Here is a 14,237-nt window from a genome sequence, read left to right as displayed (position 1 = left end):
TATTTGCACGGTTGTGGAGAACTTAGGTCAAGGTTTTATAGGGGTGTGGTTTTGTTTTGTTTTGTTACACAAGTAGGAAGCATCTGTCGACACAAAATTCACCTTATACATGTCTTTTACGTCAAAACTGACATTGCCTTAAAGAATTTGCAAAGCTTTTCAACACGAGGCTGTTATTTTTGTTTTTGCTGCTTGAAGATGATGCTTTGATGTTTAAAACATTTCCAGGTTATCGGCAAGGAGAGCCATTCTTCACATTGCCTTCTTGTTATAGGAAGAATTCTCTTTGCTGCAAGTAGGAGATTTAAGCTATTCTCTTAAATCAGAAATACACAGAGGGTTGGGGTTGGCAGCATAAGAGGTTCCTCAGTCACGTGTGCTGGAATAACGTTTAAACAATGGCAGCGATTTGGATCACTGTCTCAGCGCCATTAATAGTAATGGTGGAGAATCCTGTATCACCATTTCCTGACATCTCAAGACACTAATTTAAAATGATGGAAGCGCTACTGAATCAAATCACATTTACACCTGTCAGAGACGGCTGGCAATGGTCTTCTCTCTTTTTCAGAAGACATCCTGAGAAACTCCCTCTGTATACATCAGGGCAGCTGTTTATTTTTTGTTGTTTAATGACAACGTAGAAACCGGCTGCAGAAACTGAAGAAAAGCTGGTTATTGACTTGTGCATCGGGACCTGCTGGAATAATTGGGAGGGGGGGAGGAGAGATGAACAAATTGGGAGGAAGGGAAAGAGATGAACAATTTTTTGCTGTTCATAAGCTCTTTTGAGAACGACTTTATGCTTTTGTTCTGTGAAACTAGCTTTCATTTAGACTGTGGCGATAGGAGGCATTTTGTCAAGGAAGACATCTGCTAAAATTGGAAAAAGGGAAATTGTTAATTCCGTGTCAGGGCATGCCCTGTAAGTTCTCTACAAAACATGGTTGTGTTTTTTTCCCCCGCAAGCCGGTGAATCATATGCCACTTGTTTAAACAAAATTCAAGAATTGTGCTTAAGTTACTTTAAGGGCATTGTGCTTGATTGGTTTAGAAAGGAGAGAAAGGGGAAACGTCCCTCCCGCTTCTTTATTATTATTATTTTTTTTCTAAACAGTGAAATAATAAAGGAGTGAAAAGACTTGTGGAGTTTAGTGCTCTTATCATTCCAGATAACAATATTCAACTGACTCATTGTTTCTCCTTCATCTTTTGTTTTTCTGAGTGAGAATTCCTGCTGGACCTCAAGCAAAGTTTTAAACAAGGCCTATTTAATAATCTGCATACAGGAACTGTGTTCACTTCCAAAGGTTCGCTCGCTTTGTAAAAGCATCTCATTCTCTGTGGCTCTGATTAGAATTCCTTCTTATGTTTTGTCTCGTTTGAGCAATAGCATTGGCAAGCTATTTGATCTCCCCACTGCACCTCCACACCAGAGGGCCCTCATTCCACTGAGTTTGAGCACAGCAGCGTAATAGGCTTCATTGCTCATTCGCTACTCGCCGAGCAAAATCAGTTTTGATTCTTTGCTTTCTGCGCTTGTTTCTATACTTCCTCTGAGATTAACTATGCGCACATTCCCCACATATGATGCTGCATGTAGGAATCCAATTATATCCCTGTTCTCATCCCAGTGCAAATTAAACAGTTGCTGGTTTGTTTTTTTTCTGTAAAAGTAGTTATCAGTGCTGGATTATCTGTTCTTTGATGTTGGCAAAATAGTTAACGCTGCACCCCATTCACATTTTATATTTCAAAAAATAAGTCACGGGTCACGGGGAGAGCAAGCGCAGACAATTCCTTCCTTTGAGTCTGTATATGCTGACATGCTTTTAAACTATACAGATTTAGGAGCCAACGGTTAAAAAAACCAGCTTTACGAGGAAGCTGAATTTGTTCTTTCTATTAGCTACTTATACACGTAATCCTCAGTTGCTAAGTGAAACATTTGTTAAGTGAGTTGTGCCCCATTTTGCTGAAGTGAAGTTGTTAAGTGAATCACTGCAGTTAAATTAGCACCATGGTGGTTAAGAGAATCTGGCTTCGCCATTGAGGTCGCAAAAGGGGATCATATGACCCTGGGACACTGCAACCGTCATAAATACAAGTCAGTTGCCAAGCATCTTAATTTCGATCACGTGACCATGGGGATTGCCACAATGGTCGTTAAGTATGAACAATGGTCAAAAGTCACTTTTTTTTAAGTCGTAACTTTGAATGGTCACTAAACAAACTGTTGTAAGTTGAGGACTACCTATACTGCTGACTCCCAAGGGATTTATTTACACTCAAGAGTTAACATTTGTAATAAGCAGCTCTGTTTTTCTTGTGTATATAAAATCTACAAAGGGACAAAAGGTTATTTTCTCTCTCTAGCTTCAAACTCTAGGTTTTGGGGAACAATAATGTTCAATGCAACTTGCAGGAGAGGGTCCCCCGTTTCTCTTAATCATCTGTGTAAGAGACAAGGAGGTCTTATTATGTCAGTCTCTGTTGTGTTTGGATCTACAATATTTGCTGCTACGTCAGAAAGACTGGAAGAGGCATTCAGTAGTTAACGCTGAACAATTTGTTCCTTGCTGAAGTGGTTTGTAATTTTCACACCTAAATGCGAATGTAATCAAGATGAATGAAGGAAAAGAAATTATCAAGTTCTAGTTACTAAAAGAGGGCAATTAATCTAGAGAATGTGTTTTTTTTTTTTTTAGAAGGGAGAGCAGAAGAGATTAAAGTTTAAATGTTGTGCTAGTGATGGTTGAATGCCAGGGGAAAAAATAAGGGTGTTTATGTCACATTGGGTACATATATTGCCACCAGCACCCAAATGTCTAATGCTTTTTCCTCCTTCCCCTGAATTTGTACCAAAATGATTCTAACTTGGTGCTTTAAATGAGAGCAAACATTCTTATTTTCCTGGGAATTAATGGGCATGTTTTGGGGAATTGGGAATTAAAAATATTTGCCTAAGAGACAGTTGTGCTGGTGGAATAAAAGGTACAAGGGGGTAATGGACAAAGCGTGGCAAAGCAAGCTGGTTGAAAGGGTTTGCTCGGGGTCTGCAGCATTTTGTCCTCTTCGGGTGCTTGAGGTTCTTGAACCATATGAATTAAGAACTTTCATATATTGGCTTAATTTTTCTAATGCCAAAATATAAAATATGAAGTTCCATAATGAACACCTCTCCGAGATAGTTTTCTTTCTGAGCAGGGAGCAATTCTGGCTTGTGGTTAACATATTGGAGGAAGAATAGAAGGAGAAGGAGAAGAATAGAATAGAATAGAATAGAATAGAATAGAATAGAATAGGAAGGGACCTTGGAGGTCTTCTAGTCCAACCCCCCGCTCAAGCAGGAGAACCTATACCATCTCAAACAAGTGACTGTCCAGTCTCTTCTTAAAAACCTCCAGTGATGGAGCGCCCACGATTTCTGAAGGCAACTTCTGTTCCACTGGTTAATTGTCCTCAGTGTCAGGAAGTTTCCCCTTAATTCCAGGTGGCTTCTCTCTGATTAATTTCCAACCATTGTTTCTTGTCCTGCCCTAAGATCTAAATTATTTTTTAAATCCGCAGTGATATTAGCATTGGGACTCAGCATTTTCAGGTAGGAAAGGTAGTCTGAGGACAGATGAATTTCATTTCCTTCAATTTCTTAAGCCTCCAGTTCCTTGGTTTTAGAGCAGATCATTCTTTTCTAGTATTGCTTCGTCCAGATCACTGTGTCCAAAATAGATAAGGCTAAGGCTGCTATTATTGGGTTCTTTCACTGCACTAAAATTCCAGTTCCCTTTGTAAGTTCTTCAGCAATTATTTATAGAGGTCACCTCTTCAAGTGTTTTTCCAGCCCCTTTTCCAAAATATTTTGGGTGGCATCTGCCTTTTGGAACCCTAAGCCCTCTGAAATTCATGAATCCTGATCTGCTAGGATTTTGGAAATCCTTGGATATACCCTTGGACGTGGGATTTGGAAATTAGGTGTGCCTATTGGTCTGTTTTTCTTTTATATAATGGATGTTGGGTTTTTCTTTAGCTGCCATTAATACCTTTAAATACTGTGGGGGGGTTTTGTTTGATTTTAACCCCACGTGTGACACAGACTCATAATTGTGAGATGAGTGGCTATACAATTTGAAATAATATAGATGGACCTTCTGACTAAGCCATTCTCCCAATTCAGTTTTCCTCATCTCCAATAGGAAATTAGCATGTAAATGAATGTTTTAATATTACTAGCGCCTAACCAACATGGCTGATCTTGAAAAACTTAGCAGATTATTAACTAGATGGGAGACCACTAAAATCTCATGACCGCATGCTAGATTGTGAAAAAATAGAAAATATACTTGTAGAGGGCAAACCATTTCCATATTACTACAAGAAAACTGCATAGATGGATCTGTGACGTCACTCAAAGTGCAACGTGATGGAGATTTTACCGTGTCTCATTTTAACATGCAAAACAACCTCAAGAAGCTAAGTGGGTTTCAGAGAGAGTCAATGGCTGAAGGAATGTTTGATAGACTCCATTTTTAAGCAGGGATCTGCACCCTTCTCTTTCACTGTGTCTTAACTTTACCCCCCTCCCCCAGATCCAAATTCAGTAATAAAGCTATTCATTCAGGTTAAGCCCTCTTGTCCAAAGCAATTACAAGTATTGCTTTAGTCATTAATTTTAATCTGCTTATTGATTTGGTCATTTAAACCTCGTGCTGATTTCGACAAATGTTCCTGAGAAGAGCTAGTAATTGGGGTTTGAGTGAAATACAATCTAGGAAGTGATTGCGGTCTTTTCTTGTTTGTTGTAAAAAGTGTACATTGCTGTCCTAGAAGACTTAAACAAAGCTACAGCTAGAGAAAAATTACAGCTTTCCCTCATCTTGGCAGCAATTGGGCAGAGGCATGGTTTCTAAATCCTTGTTGGCTTTGCGCCAAAGATGCTTTCTTTAGCAAAGTATCCTGATATTTAAAAAGTACTTAAAAAGAACTGTTTGACCAGAAGTGATCAAGGGGCAAACTGTGTATATACTTATAAGACATTATGCTTTTATAGCATGCCAGCTTCAGTATTAGTCGGTGATAAGTTAGAGCAGTGATGGCGAACCTTTTAGAGACCGAGTGCCCAAACTGCAACCCAAAACCCACTTATGTATCATCGGGCGCCGGGTGGGCGTGGCCCACTAGGTGGGTGTGGCCAATTGGGTGCGTGTGGCCCATTGGGTGGGCGTGGCTGTGGTGGTAACGGCAGACTGGGTGGGACTAAAAAGTTTAATCAATCAATTCCAACTTTTGTGAGATCTTTTTTTTCCCATGAGAAGTTGAAATTGATTGATTGATTGATTGAATCTTTTTTTTTTTTTTTTTTGCACATGGCGGCGGAGGCTTAAAGCGAAAAGGTTTTATAAAACCTGGCTGAAGGCCTAGGACTGGGGCGACGGCGCGCGTGCCCACAGAGAGGGCTCTGTGTGCCACGTGTGGCACGCGTGCCATAGGTTCGCCATCACGGAGTTAGAGTATGCCACTGCTTATAAAGAACAAAAGAAGAGCAAAGATAAATTTGGTTGGATTTCACAACAAGCGCAGGAACAAATTAAACTTCTGAAAGCTTTTTGATCTGAAACGCCAAGTAGAAAAGCAGAGTGAGATGCAGACGGGCAATGGAGGTAGAATACTGGCTAGAAAGGAGAGAGAGAATGAGAATACATAGAAAAGAAGGGATGGAGGGAGATCAAGATAGTACTGTGGGTGGTAGAAAGCCCCAGATCAGGAAGAAGGCTGGGTGACAGGGATGTGTAGAGTTTTGCAACTCCTTGAACATGGATCTCATCGCCCCTGAAGGTTATGCTTTTTGCACACTTCCAATTAAATTCTTAAAAGTTGCTTGATCGTGTAACATTAGCCTTTAGCTTCTATGCCGTTTCTCAATCATCCAGGTCATGGTTTTTCCCAAAGGTGCTTTTTCCAAAAGGCAACTGGACTTTCTTGTTTCCCCCCCCCGCTTTGAAAATGTTTTGCTTCTCATCTGAGACCAAAGCTCAGCAGCCTTTTGGAAACAGTGCCTTTGGGAGACGGGCCTTTAATCAAAATATTTTACAATGCTCCACTGAAAGTTTTTAGGAAAGGCCCCGTGCTTGCTGCCTGCTGACTTTCTTCTGGTGGTTCTGAATAGGGGGCATCTGAGGCTGTCCTATATTATTGGTCTTTGCATCAAAACTAATAGCTGTGATTACACGAAACTTGGAGATGGTCTAAGTAGACAATACAATAAAGTGGGAAAATAGTCTGTGTCATTTTAGGCCATAGTTAAGAGGTACCATTATTTAATATTCTTTATTTAAAAGCTCCCTGCAATTACCAAGATCATCAGCAAGAACTGTTTCAGAGCAATCCTTTTTGTATTTTGCTATTTTTCACTGGCAGGAAGTTTTGAAAGGAGATGCCCACCTAAGGATTATTATTCTTGGAGCGTAACCTTGGTAGGGCAATTATATTGATTGCATAGTTAGAGCCAACCAGGCGTTACAGATTCTGAAAATTCTTTTTGAAGTCAATCAAAAAACAAAACGTGACATTTTTCTTAGTCAAATTTTATTTCTTGATGTGAAATTTATATGTAACTCTTCTGGTGCTTCTGAATTACTCAGGACTAACGATGCACCAGAATCTCAAAATTATTTTAAATAAATGTTAAATAGGTTTTTGCCATCTATGAAAACATCATTAAGAGATAGTTGGTCAAGTCAACCAGGACAAATGCTTACATAATGTGGATTTAAGAAAGAACTAAACTATCGTGCTCCAACCGTGTTATGTTCGATTTACTCAGTATCCTTTTTTCATCCATCCTGTATTACAGACTTCATCCCTGTTTTGCTCAGGAGGAAAAGCGACAAAGTTAAAATGTCTGGTGAGGTTTGACATTTGTGCAGTCTCGGGCTACAAAGAGCACTGAAAGTAACCAATGCCTTAAAAATGCATCATTCATCGCAAAGGGCAATTTGGCAGAAGGTAGATCAGCCAAGCAACCACGGAGAAAGGGGTATCCCAGTGGAAAAAAATGTTTTGAAAAGCTCACTTTTTCACCTGCTGTTTCCTGCAATTAAAACCCCAGTTAGAGGAGGGCAAGCAACGCTGTAGTCTTGCAGGACTGCAACTGAAATTACTAGCAAACACGGGCCATTAACTTGAAAAGGTACATGCACTTGAATTGAGGTAGATAGGCTTGTTTTAGACATGCTGGCAGACTTGATGGCACAGTACCAAAGCATCATTTTGTAGTCACCTAAGTTCCCTGTCGCCAGTACCAGCGAAACTCAAAAGTGCAATGCCCATCAAGTAGGAAATGCCCGGATTCTGTGGGGCAACTGCCCGAATAGAGTTATTTTTAAAACAGTATTTTTCCTGTTTTATCACTGCCGATGTATATGGAATTGCACCCATTTTAAATTGTTACTCTGGTCCTAAAGCAGTGGTTCTCAACCTTTTTAATGCCGCGACCCCAACTGGTCGTAAGTCGAGGACTAAACTGGTCGTACGTCAAGGACTAAACCGGTCGTAAGTCGAGGACTACCCAGCCGGTCGTAAGTCGAGGACTTTCCTGCCCGGAAGCGCCACGCATGCGTGGTTCCGCCCCCTGCGCCGGCCGAGGCGTAGCTGGCAAGCGGCAGAGACGGAGCAGGCCGACCACCAGCTGGCCCAGCCCAAGGGAGGTAAGGCACCCACCGGAAAAGGGGGAAAAATGGCGGACAAAAAAAATGGCAGACAAAAAAAATTGCGGACAGCCTTGCTTGGCGACCCCCGTGAAATGGTCGATCGACCCCAAATGGGGTCCCGACCCACAGGTTGAGAACCACTGTCCTAAAGGTTGGTCTGCCTGGAAGGAACAGATGGAGAATGGGTTTAGCAAAAAATATCAGCTTTGGCGTGAACTGGAGGAAGTACTTAGTGTCAAATCTCTGATATGTTTCTTTCTTCATAGTATAGTGGTGAGAGCACATTTGCAATACTGTATCCAGTCCTGGTCACCCTGATAACAAAAAAAGATGTTGAGACCTTAGAAAGAGTTGCAGAGAAGAGCAACTGAGATGATAAAGGGGTCTGGAGACTAAAACATATGAAGAACGGCTAAGGGAACGAGGTATATTCAATCTGAGGAAGAGAAGGATTAAGGGTGACATGAGAGCAGTCTTGCCTTATAAAAAGTGGGTGCCTTGATTAAATGTTAAAGTAAAGCTACTTGAGAGTAAAACAGACTGGATTGAAAGGCAGGGAAGATTTTTTTATTTTATTTTTTAGCAGAGAGTAAATAGAGAAATTTGATCCCTGATTTCATCCATTGGCTGGCTGTTGGACTAGATGCTTTTTCCCAATTAAAGGGAAAATATACATTTCCCTGACTGTAAAATCAAAGAACTCCTCCTTCAACTCAAATGACTGTTTCGAAAGGAGCATTTGAAAATGAGCTGGTGCTCAGGGAGATGATTGATTTCTTCGGCAAACATAACATAACAAAAACAATAGTTTGGGTCAAAGCCCTCCTGCAGTTTCTGACTCCCACATTCGGTAGCTTTCTGCTCTGCTTCAAAGAGAGGATATTTTTCCGAAAGAATTTGCTGCCTTCGTGTGAAATCCAAGGTTCTGAATCCTTAGAATCCCTCTAATTGCTTGCTTTTCCACTCTTGGTTTGCTTTTTTTTTTTATTTTGGGGAGAGTCCTTGGGTTCTGCGGAAGATACCTCGTCTCAGGTCCCTGATCATTGTGAAGAAAGAGGTACACAGAGATAACAAAGGGGTTCTCACCTGAACAGAGGTCTGGGCATGTGGTGACCAGCAGGAGCACAGCAACAGCAGTTGAGCTCAAATGCAGAAAGAGCTTCTAGCAGCAGCAGCAGCAAAAGAAGGGGGGGAAAAGGGGGTCTCAACCTCTCTCTGCGTCTCCAGGTCTTACCCTACCCCATCCCATCTTTACCAGCACAAAAACGGACTACGCTCTAGCTAAACTCTTCCCAGCCAGAGACAAAAGTGATAAGCCCTGTGGGGAAGGTGGGAAGCAGAGAGCGAAGCAGCCGTTGCAACTACGAATCCTCTCTGCCAAAAGTATAGAAGGTGAGAGCTGGCTGGCTGGCTGAGCGTGGCAGCCTAGGGAAGCAGAAGGCGGTGGAGGAGGGAATGTCTGGCTCATTGCTGGAGTCCTGAAAAGGAGCAAAATGTTGGACGCTGCTTCTTTTAGCTCAAGTGGTGCCTGCGCGCCTGGAAAGTTTGGGAGTGGGGTGGGGTGATTGTTTCTGAAACGCAAGTGGAGAAGCTGGGCTTCGTGGTGACTGTCGGAGGAGCAAAGATGTAGTTGATGGCTACACACCGCATTCCTGGGCACAGAAGGCTCACAGGTAGACATGGATGGACCCGGCTTGTCAGGAGGAAGAGATGGAGCATCTGCCACGACTAATGATAGGTTCATGAAGAAAAGCCAAGTGGAGAATACAAAAACGTCCTTGCGTGTGGTGATGGCTGCCTCGTTAGTGCTTCTCATCCTCTTCACCTTGCTGGGCAACACACTTGTGTGCATGGCGGTGATCAAATTTAGACATCTACGCTCCAAGGTGACCAACTTCTTCGTCATCTCCTTGGCTGTTTCGGATCTCTTTGTGGCTGTGCTGGTGATGCCATGGAAAGCAGCGGTCGAAGTGGCTGGTTTCTGGCCCTTTGGGGCTTTCTGTGACATTTGGGTGGCTTTTGATATCATGTGCTCCACAGCATCCATCCTCAACTTGTGCATCATCAGCATGGACCGCTACTGGGCCATTTCCAGCCCCTTCTGCTACGAGCGGAAGATGACCCAGCGGGTAGCTTCTGTCATGATTGGGGTGGCCTGGATGCTCTCCGTTCTGATCTCATTCATACCTGTCCATCTGAGATGGCACAAAGCCAGGAAGCTCCTTCCGGGTGAGGAACCAGGCTCCAACATCACCTGGATGCTCGAGGGAAACTGTGACTCGAGCCTCAACAGAACCTATGCTATCTCCTCCTCATTCATCAGTTTCTACATTCCCGTCGCCATCATGATCGTGACATATACCCGGATTTTCCGCATTGCTCAGAGACAGATACGGAGAATCTCTTCTCTAGAGAGGGCTGTGGAGCATGCCCAGAGTTGCCAAAGCAGTGAGTGTTCTCATGAGGTCTCCTTGAAGAACTCCTTCAGGAAAGAAACCAAGGTCCTGAAGACTCTGTCTGTCATAATGGGAGTTTTTGTCTTCTGCTGGCTTCCTTTCTTTGTGCTCAACTGCATTGTGCCGTTCTGCGACCCCAGCCTTCATAAGCTGGGGAAGCTCCCCTGCGTGAGTGATACAGTTTTCGACATCTTTGTCTGGTTTGGCTGGGCCAACTCCTCTCTCAATCCCATCATCTACGCCTTCAATGCGGACTTCCGGAAGGCTTTTGCAGCCATCCTGGGCTGTGGCCGATTATGTCCCAGCACTGCCGTGGAGACAGTAAACTTCAGCAACGAGTTGGTTTCCTACCACCACGACACCACCTGCCAGAAAGAACTCGGGACCTTAAGTTACCCACACTTTCTCCCTCATGCTATAACTCTTCCAGGGGAGGAGGATGAGCTCGTCTTTGACAAGGTCCCCCAATCATCTCATGGTAACAATGCAACTGCTTTGTCGGCTATTATTCATGTGGAGTATGAAACAGATCTCTCACTGGAGAAGATCACTCCCTTTGCCACCAGTGTGATGGATGAAGAGAGAACCAAGGATGATCACGCAGAGGGAGACGGAAGCAGTGAATCTTTCCCTTGGGTTAGATGAAACTTGGTGGATGCACGTGAAGGAAAAGGGATCGGGCCTAATTAAATCATTTTGTATGTCTATCTCAGGGGTAGGCAACCTTGGCTCTTTTATGACTCTTGGACTTCAACTCCCAGAATTCCTGAGCCAGCCATGCTGAGGGGAAAGGGAGAGGTTTCCAAGCTGAGCCATGCTGGCTCAGGAATTCTGGGAGTTGAAGTCCATGAGTCATGAAGGGGCCAAAGTTTCCCTCATGCTGGCTCAGGAATTCTGGGAGTTGAAGTCCACGAGTCATGAGGGGGGCAAAGTTTTCCCCATGCTGGCTCAGGAATTCTGGGAGTTGAAGTCCACGAGTCAAAAAGCGGCCTAGGCCTAGGCCAGAGGTAGACAACCTTGGCTCTTTTATGACTGGTGGACTTCAACTCCCAGAATTCCTGAGCCAGCCATGCTGAGGGGAAAGGGAGCGGTTTCCAGGCTGAGCCATGCCGGCTCAGGGATTCTGGGAGTTGAAGTCCACGAGTCATGAAGGGGCCAAAGTTTCCCTCATGCTGGCTCAGGAATTCTGGGAATTGAAGTCCACGCGTCATGAAGGGGCCAAAGTTTCCCTCATGCTGGCTCAGGAATTCTGGGAGTTGAAGTCCACGAGTCATGAAGGGGCCAAGGTTGCCTACCCCTGGTCTATCTCATCGAAAACAAGTATCGATGTATCTTATTAGAAAGTATTTCTGGAGGAATAATTGTGTTTGTCTGTTGTAGTAAAAATGTAAAAATGTTTCTTGTGGTATCTTAAGATAGTATGACATGAAGTTTCATGGACCACAGGGCTACATCGTGCATGTGATGAATTATTTTCCAGAAACTTTTATGACAGAATAAATAGTTAGCTTTTAATGTTCTTTGATTGAACATTTGATTTGGATTGGCTGTTAATAACACCTCTGTACCTTATTTCAATCACAATGCCTTTTTACCTAGCTTTTCCTATTTGCAACTTTTAATTATTTCCTCTTTATGTATTCTCATCCTGTCTGCTAAATTTAGAGTGGCAACAGGAAAGAGACAGAAAAGAGGAAAGGAGGACAGCTGACTGTTTTCCATATTCAGTGTGACGTCAAAGAGAAAATTGTGCTACCATTTTTAAACAGAGCAAAGGTATTTCAGGAGTCAAGAGTCCTATGCCCAAGGTGAAATTGACAGATCTCCATTTTCTTGACATTCCGCCGTTGCCAAACATCATTTGTAAAACCAAAAGTTCACTTTCAACTTTCTTCTTTTAGCAATCTTCAACAAAAGGAGACAAAACAATAGGAATTGGGTAATTACTGCAGAATGGGGATGACAAAAGGTCCCTTAATCATAGTCAGATTATGGCATGGCTGCGGTGGGAAGCTGAAGCATTTTTATGGCCCTCTGAAGAGATTGTCCCAGGGTTTTGCTGCTGCATGATTGTGACAGATCTAATCTACTTAGTTGCTGAAGGTAACTGAGGTTATCTCATGAATGGATATAATTAATTTATTTTGGTTCGTCACAAAAGTCAGCCAGATGTTCAGACTGGATTTGACATTTTTGTCTGCCTATCGAATCCTTCCCGAGGACCTGCCATATTATTTATTATTTAAATTATTGATTGATTGATTGATTTAGTTAATTGAGCTAACTGAGGTTACCTTGAGGTTGCTTGATTGATCCCTGGTCTAATTTCTGGAATTCTTGAAATCAGCATCACTGCTGTTAGTTAATTGCATGTATATAACCCCGTCTTTCAATCTGCATAGGCTGTTCAAGGCAACTCCTAAAAGAAAACAATAAAAGCAGTCACAAGAGGAATTAAAAGCATACTAAAATTGACTAAAACAATAAGAAAACCATCCAAAAATCTGATTGGAGATGCAATTTTCTATAGTAAGAAAGATAAGGGGCTTGTCATTGTCCCAGTCCTTACTATATTGATGTAAATCACTCAAAGTCACCTGAACTGTCAGATGGGTGGCAAATATATTTAATAAATAAATAAATCCATTGATATATACAGATTTTATGTACACACACACACATATATATATATATATGCATATTGTACAAACATACAGCTATGCACATATTTTCTAAAACATACACATATATACATATACACATATGGCACATACACCTGTTGTATGCACACATATGCATCCTACTGTGAATTCTTTCAAATATTAAATCTTTTGGCCACCAGTCTTGACCTTCTAAATGGGAACTTGAATGATGTTTGTTCCTTTAGAAACTGCCTTGCCCATCTTCCCATAGGAGAAGATGAATTAGGATTGTTATCAGGTCACACCTGTTAGGCACCCTTGTATCATTTCACAGTTCATAAATTGTTCAATGCAGAAAGGCCCCTTTGCCCTCTGTATGTCCAAATCCCGCATAGACACTCTTCAAGTAAGGTGAAGCTATTCACTGCAAGGGGGATCTTGTCTGAGACAAACCAATTAAATCCCTGATTTAAATGGAAATTAGTTGCTGAAGGAAGAAGGGCTTGTGTCAGCTACAATGGCAGCCCAAACAATTTACTTGAGCAAAGAGAGATTTCACTTGGAATCTGCACCGTGGCTCCAGAATATTCATTAAAGAATAAACTTGATTATCCATAGCTCAGAGTTTCTGTACCAAACTAAAACACTTTTTGGGTTGTGGGAAGTCAGTCCCCCAGAGAAGGAAATGTTAAAAGGGCAGGACAACATATTTCCTCAAGGATCTTAAAGAAGCAGAAACTCATGCCCAGTTTTTCCTAATAGCCCCAGGTCTCCCTCCTCCAAGCAGAAACCGGCTCTATAGAAATGCAGATGCAGGAGCTAGAAGCTTAGGAAGACAAATCACCTAAAATCTACATACCCCGCCCAAACTCTAAGACAGAACATAATAGGATTAACTCACAGATGCCAAAGGGACACAGGTCAAAATACATGACACAGGAAATACAAAGCCTCAAAACAGGAACAGGAAGCAACTCCAAACAAAAGGCTCCAGAGGGTATAAAAACCCACTCCCTACATGTGCTCGGCCCTTTTTTCCTCTTTCCAGCCAGAACCATCTTTCTGTCTGGCTCTCCTCTTCAATAAACTGCAAGCTTCTTTCTAAAGCAGTCGCCATCTTGTTTATTCCCAGCTTGGACTGAACCAAGATGAAGACTTTTCCTTCAACAGGCAAGTAGACTGCAATGAAAATTGGAGTACAGGGGAACACACTAATACTTTTCACACACCTCTGTAGGATACAATCCACTTTTACTTGTCACTGGCAATAACAATAATAGGAAGAACGATCTTTCATGTATGATCGCATGTAGCGTTCAAACACTATTCAAAGTATTGAAATTGGCTCTCTTTGCTGAGCCAAAGAGCTTTGGCAACAAAACAAACAAACTGCAAGGTGCAGAATATATAAACTTTCTGACAGTCTTAGATCA

At 42.3% G+C, this 14,237-nt stretch overlaps 1 protein-coding gene across 1 annotated transcript; it reads left to right on the top strand.

Moving 5' to 3' along the window:
* The first annotated feature begins 9,385 nt into the window (after positions 1-9,385).
* Positions 9,386-10,807, top strand: LOC107300365 (D(1) dopamine receptor-like). Its single transcript, XM_015829699.1, has one exon. It carries the CDS (start codon positions 9,386-9,388, stop codon positions 10,805-10,807), a length of 1,422 nt encoding a protein of 473 aa, XP_015685185.1.
* The last annotated feature ends 3,430 nt before the right edge of the window (positions 10,808-14,237 follow it).

This window comes from Protobothrops mucrosquamatus, unplaced genomic scaffold (genome assembly GCF_001527695.2).
Source record: "Protobothrops mucrosquamatus isolate PMUCROS unplaced genomic scaffold, P.Mucros_1.0 scaffold6798, whole genome shotgun sequence".
NCBI classification, from domain to species: Eukaryota; Metazoa; Chordata; class Lepidosauria; order Squamata; family Viperidae; genus Protobothrops; species Protobothrops mucrosquamatus.
The sequence above is the reverse complement of the archived record's forward strand: the minus strand, read 5'-3'. Positions and strand labels throughout refer to the sequence as shown.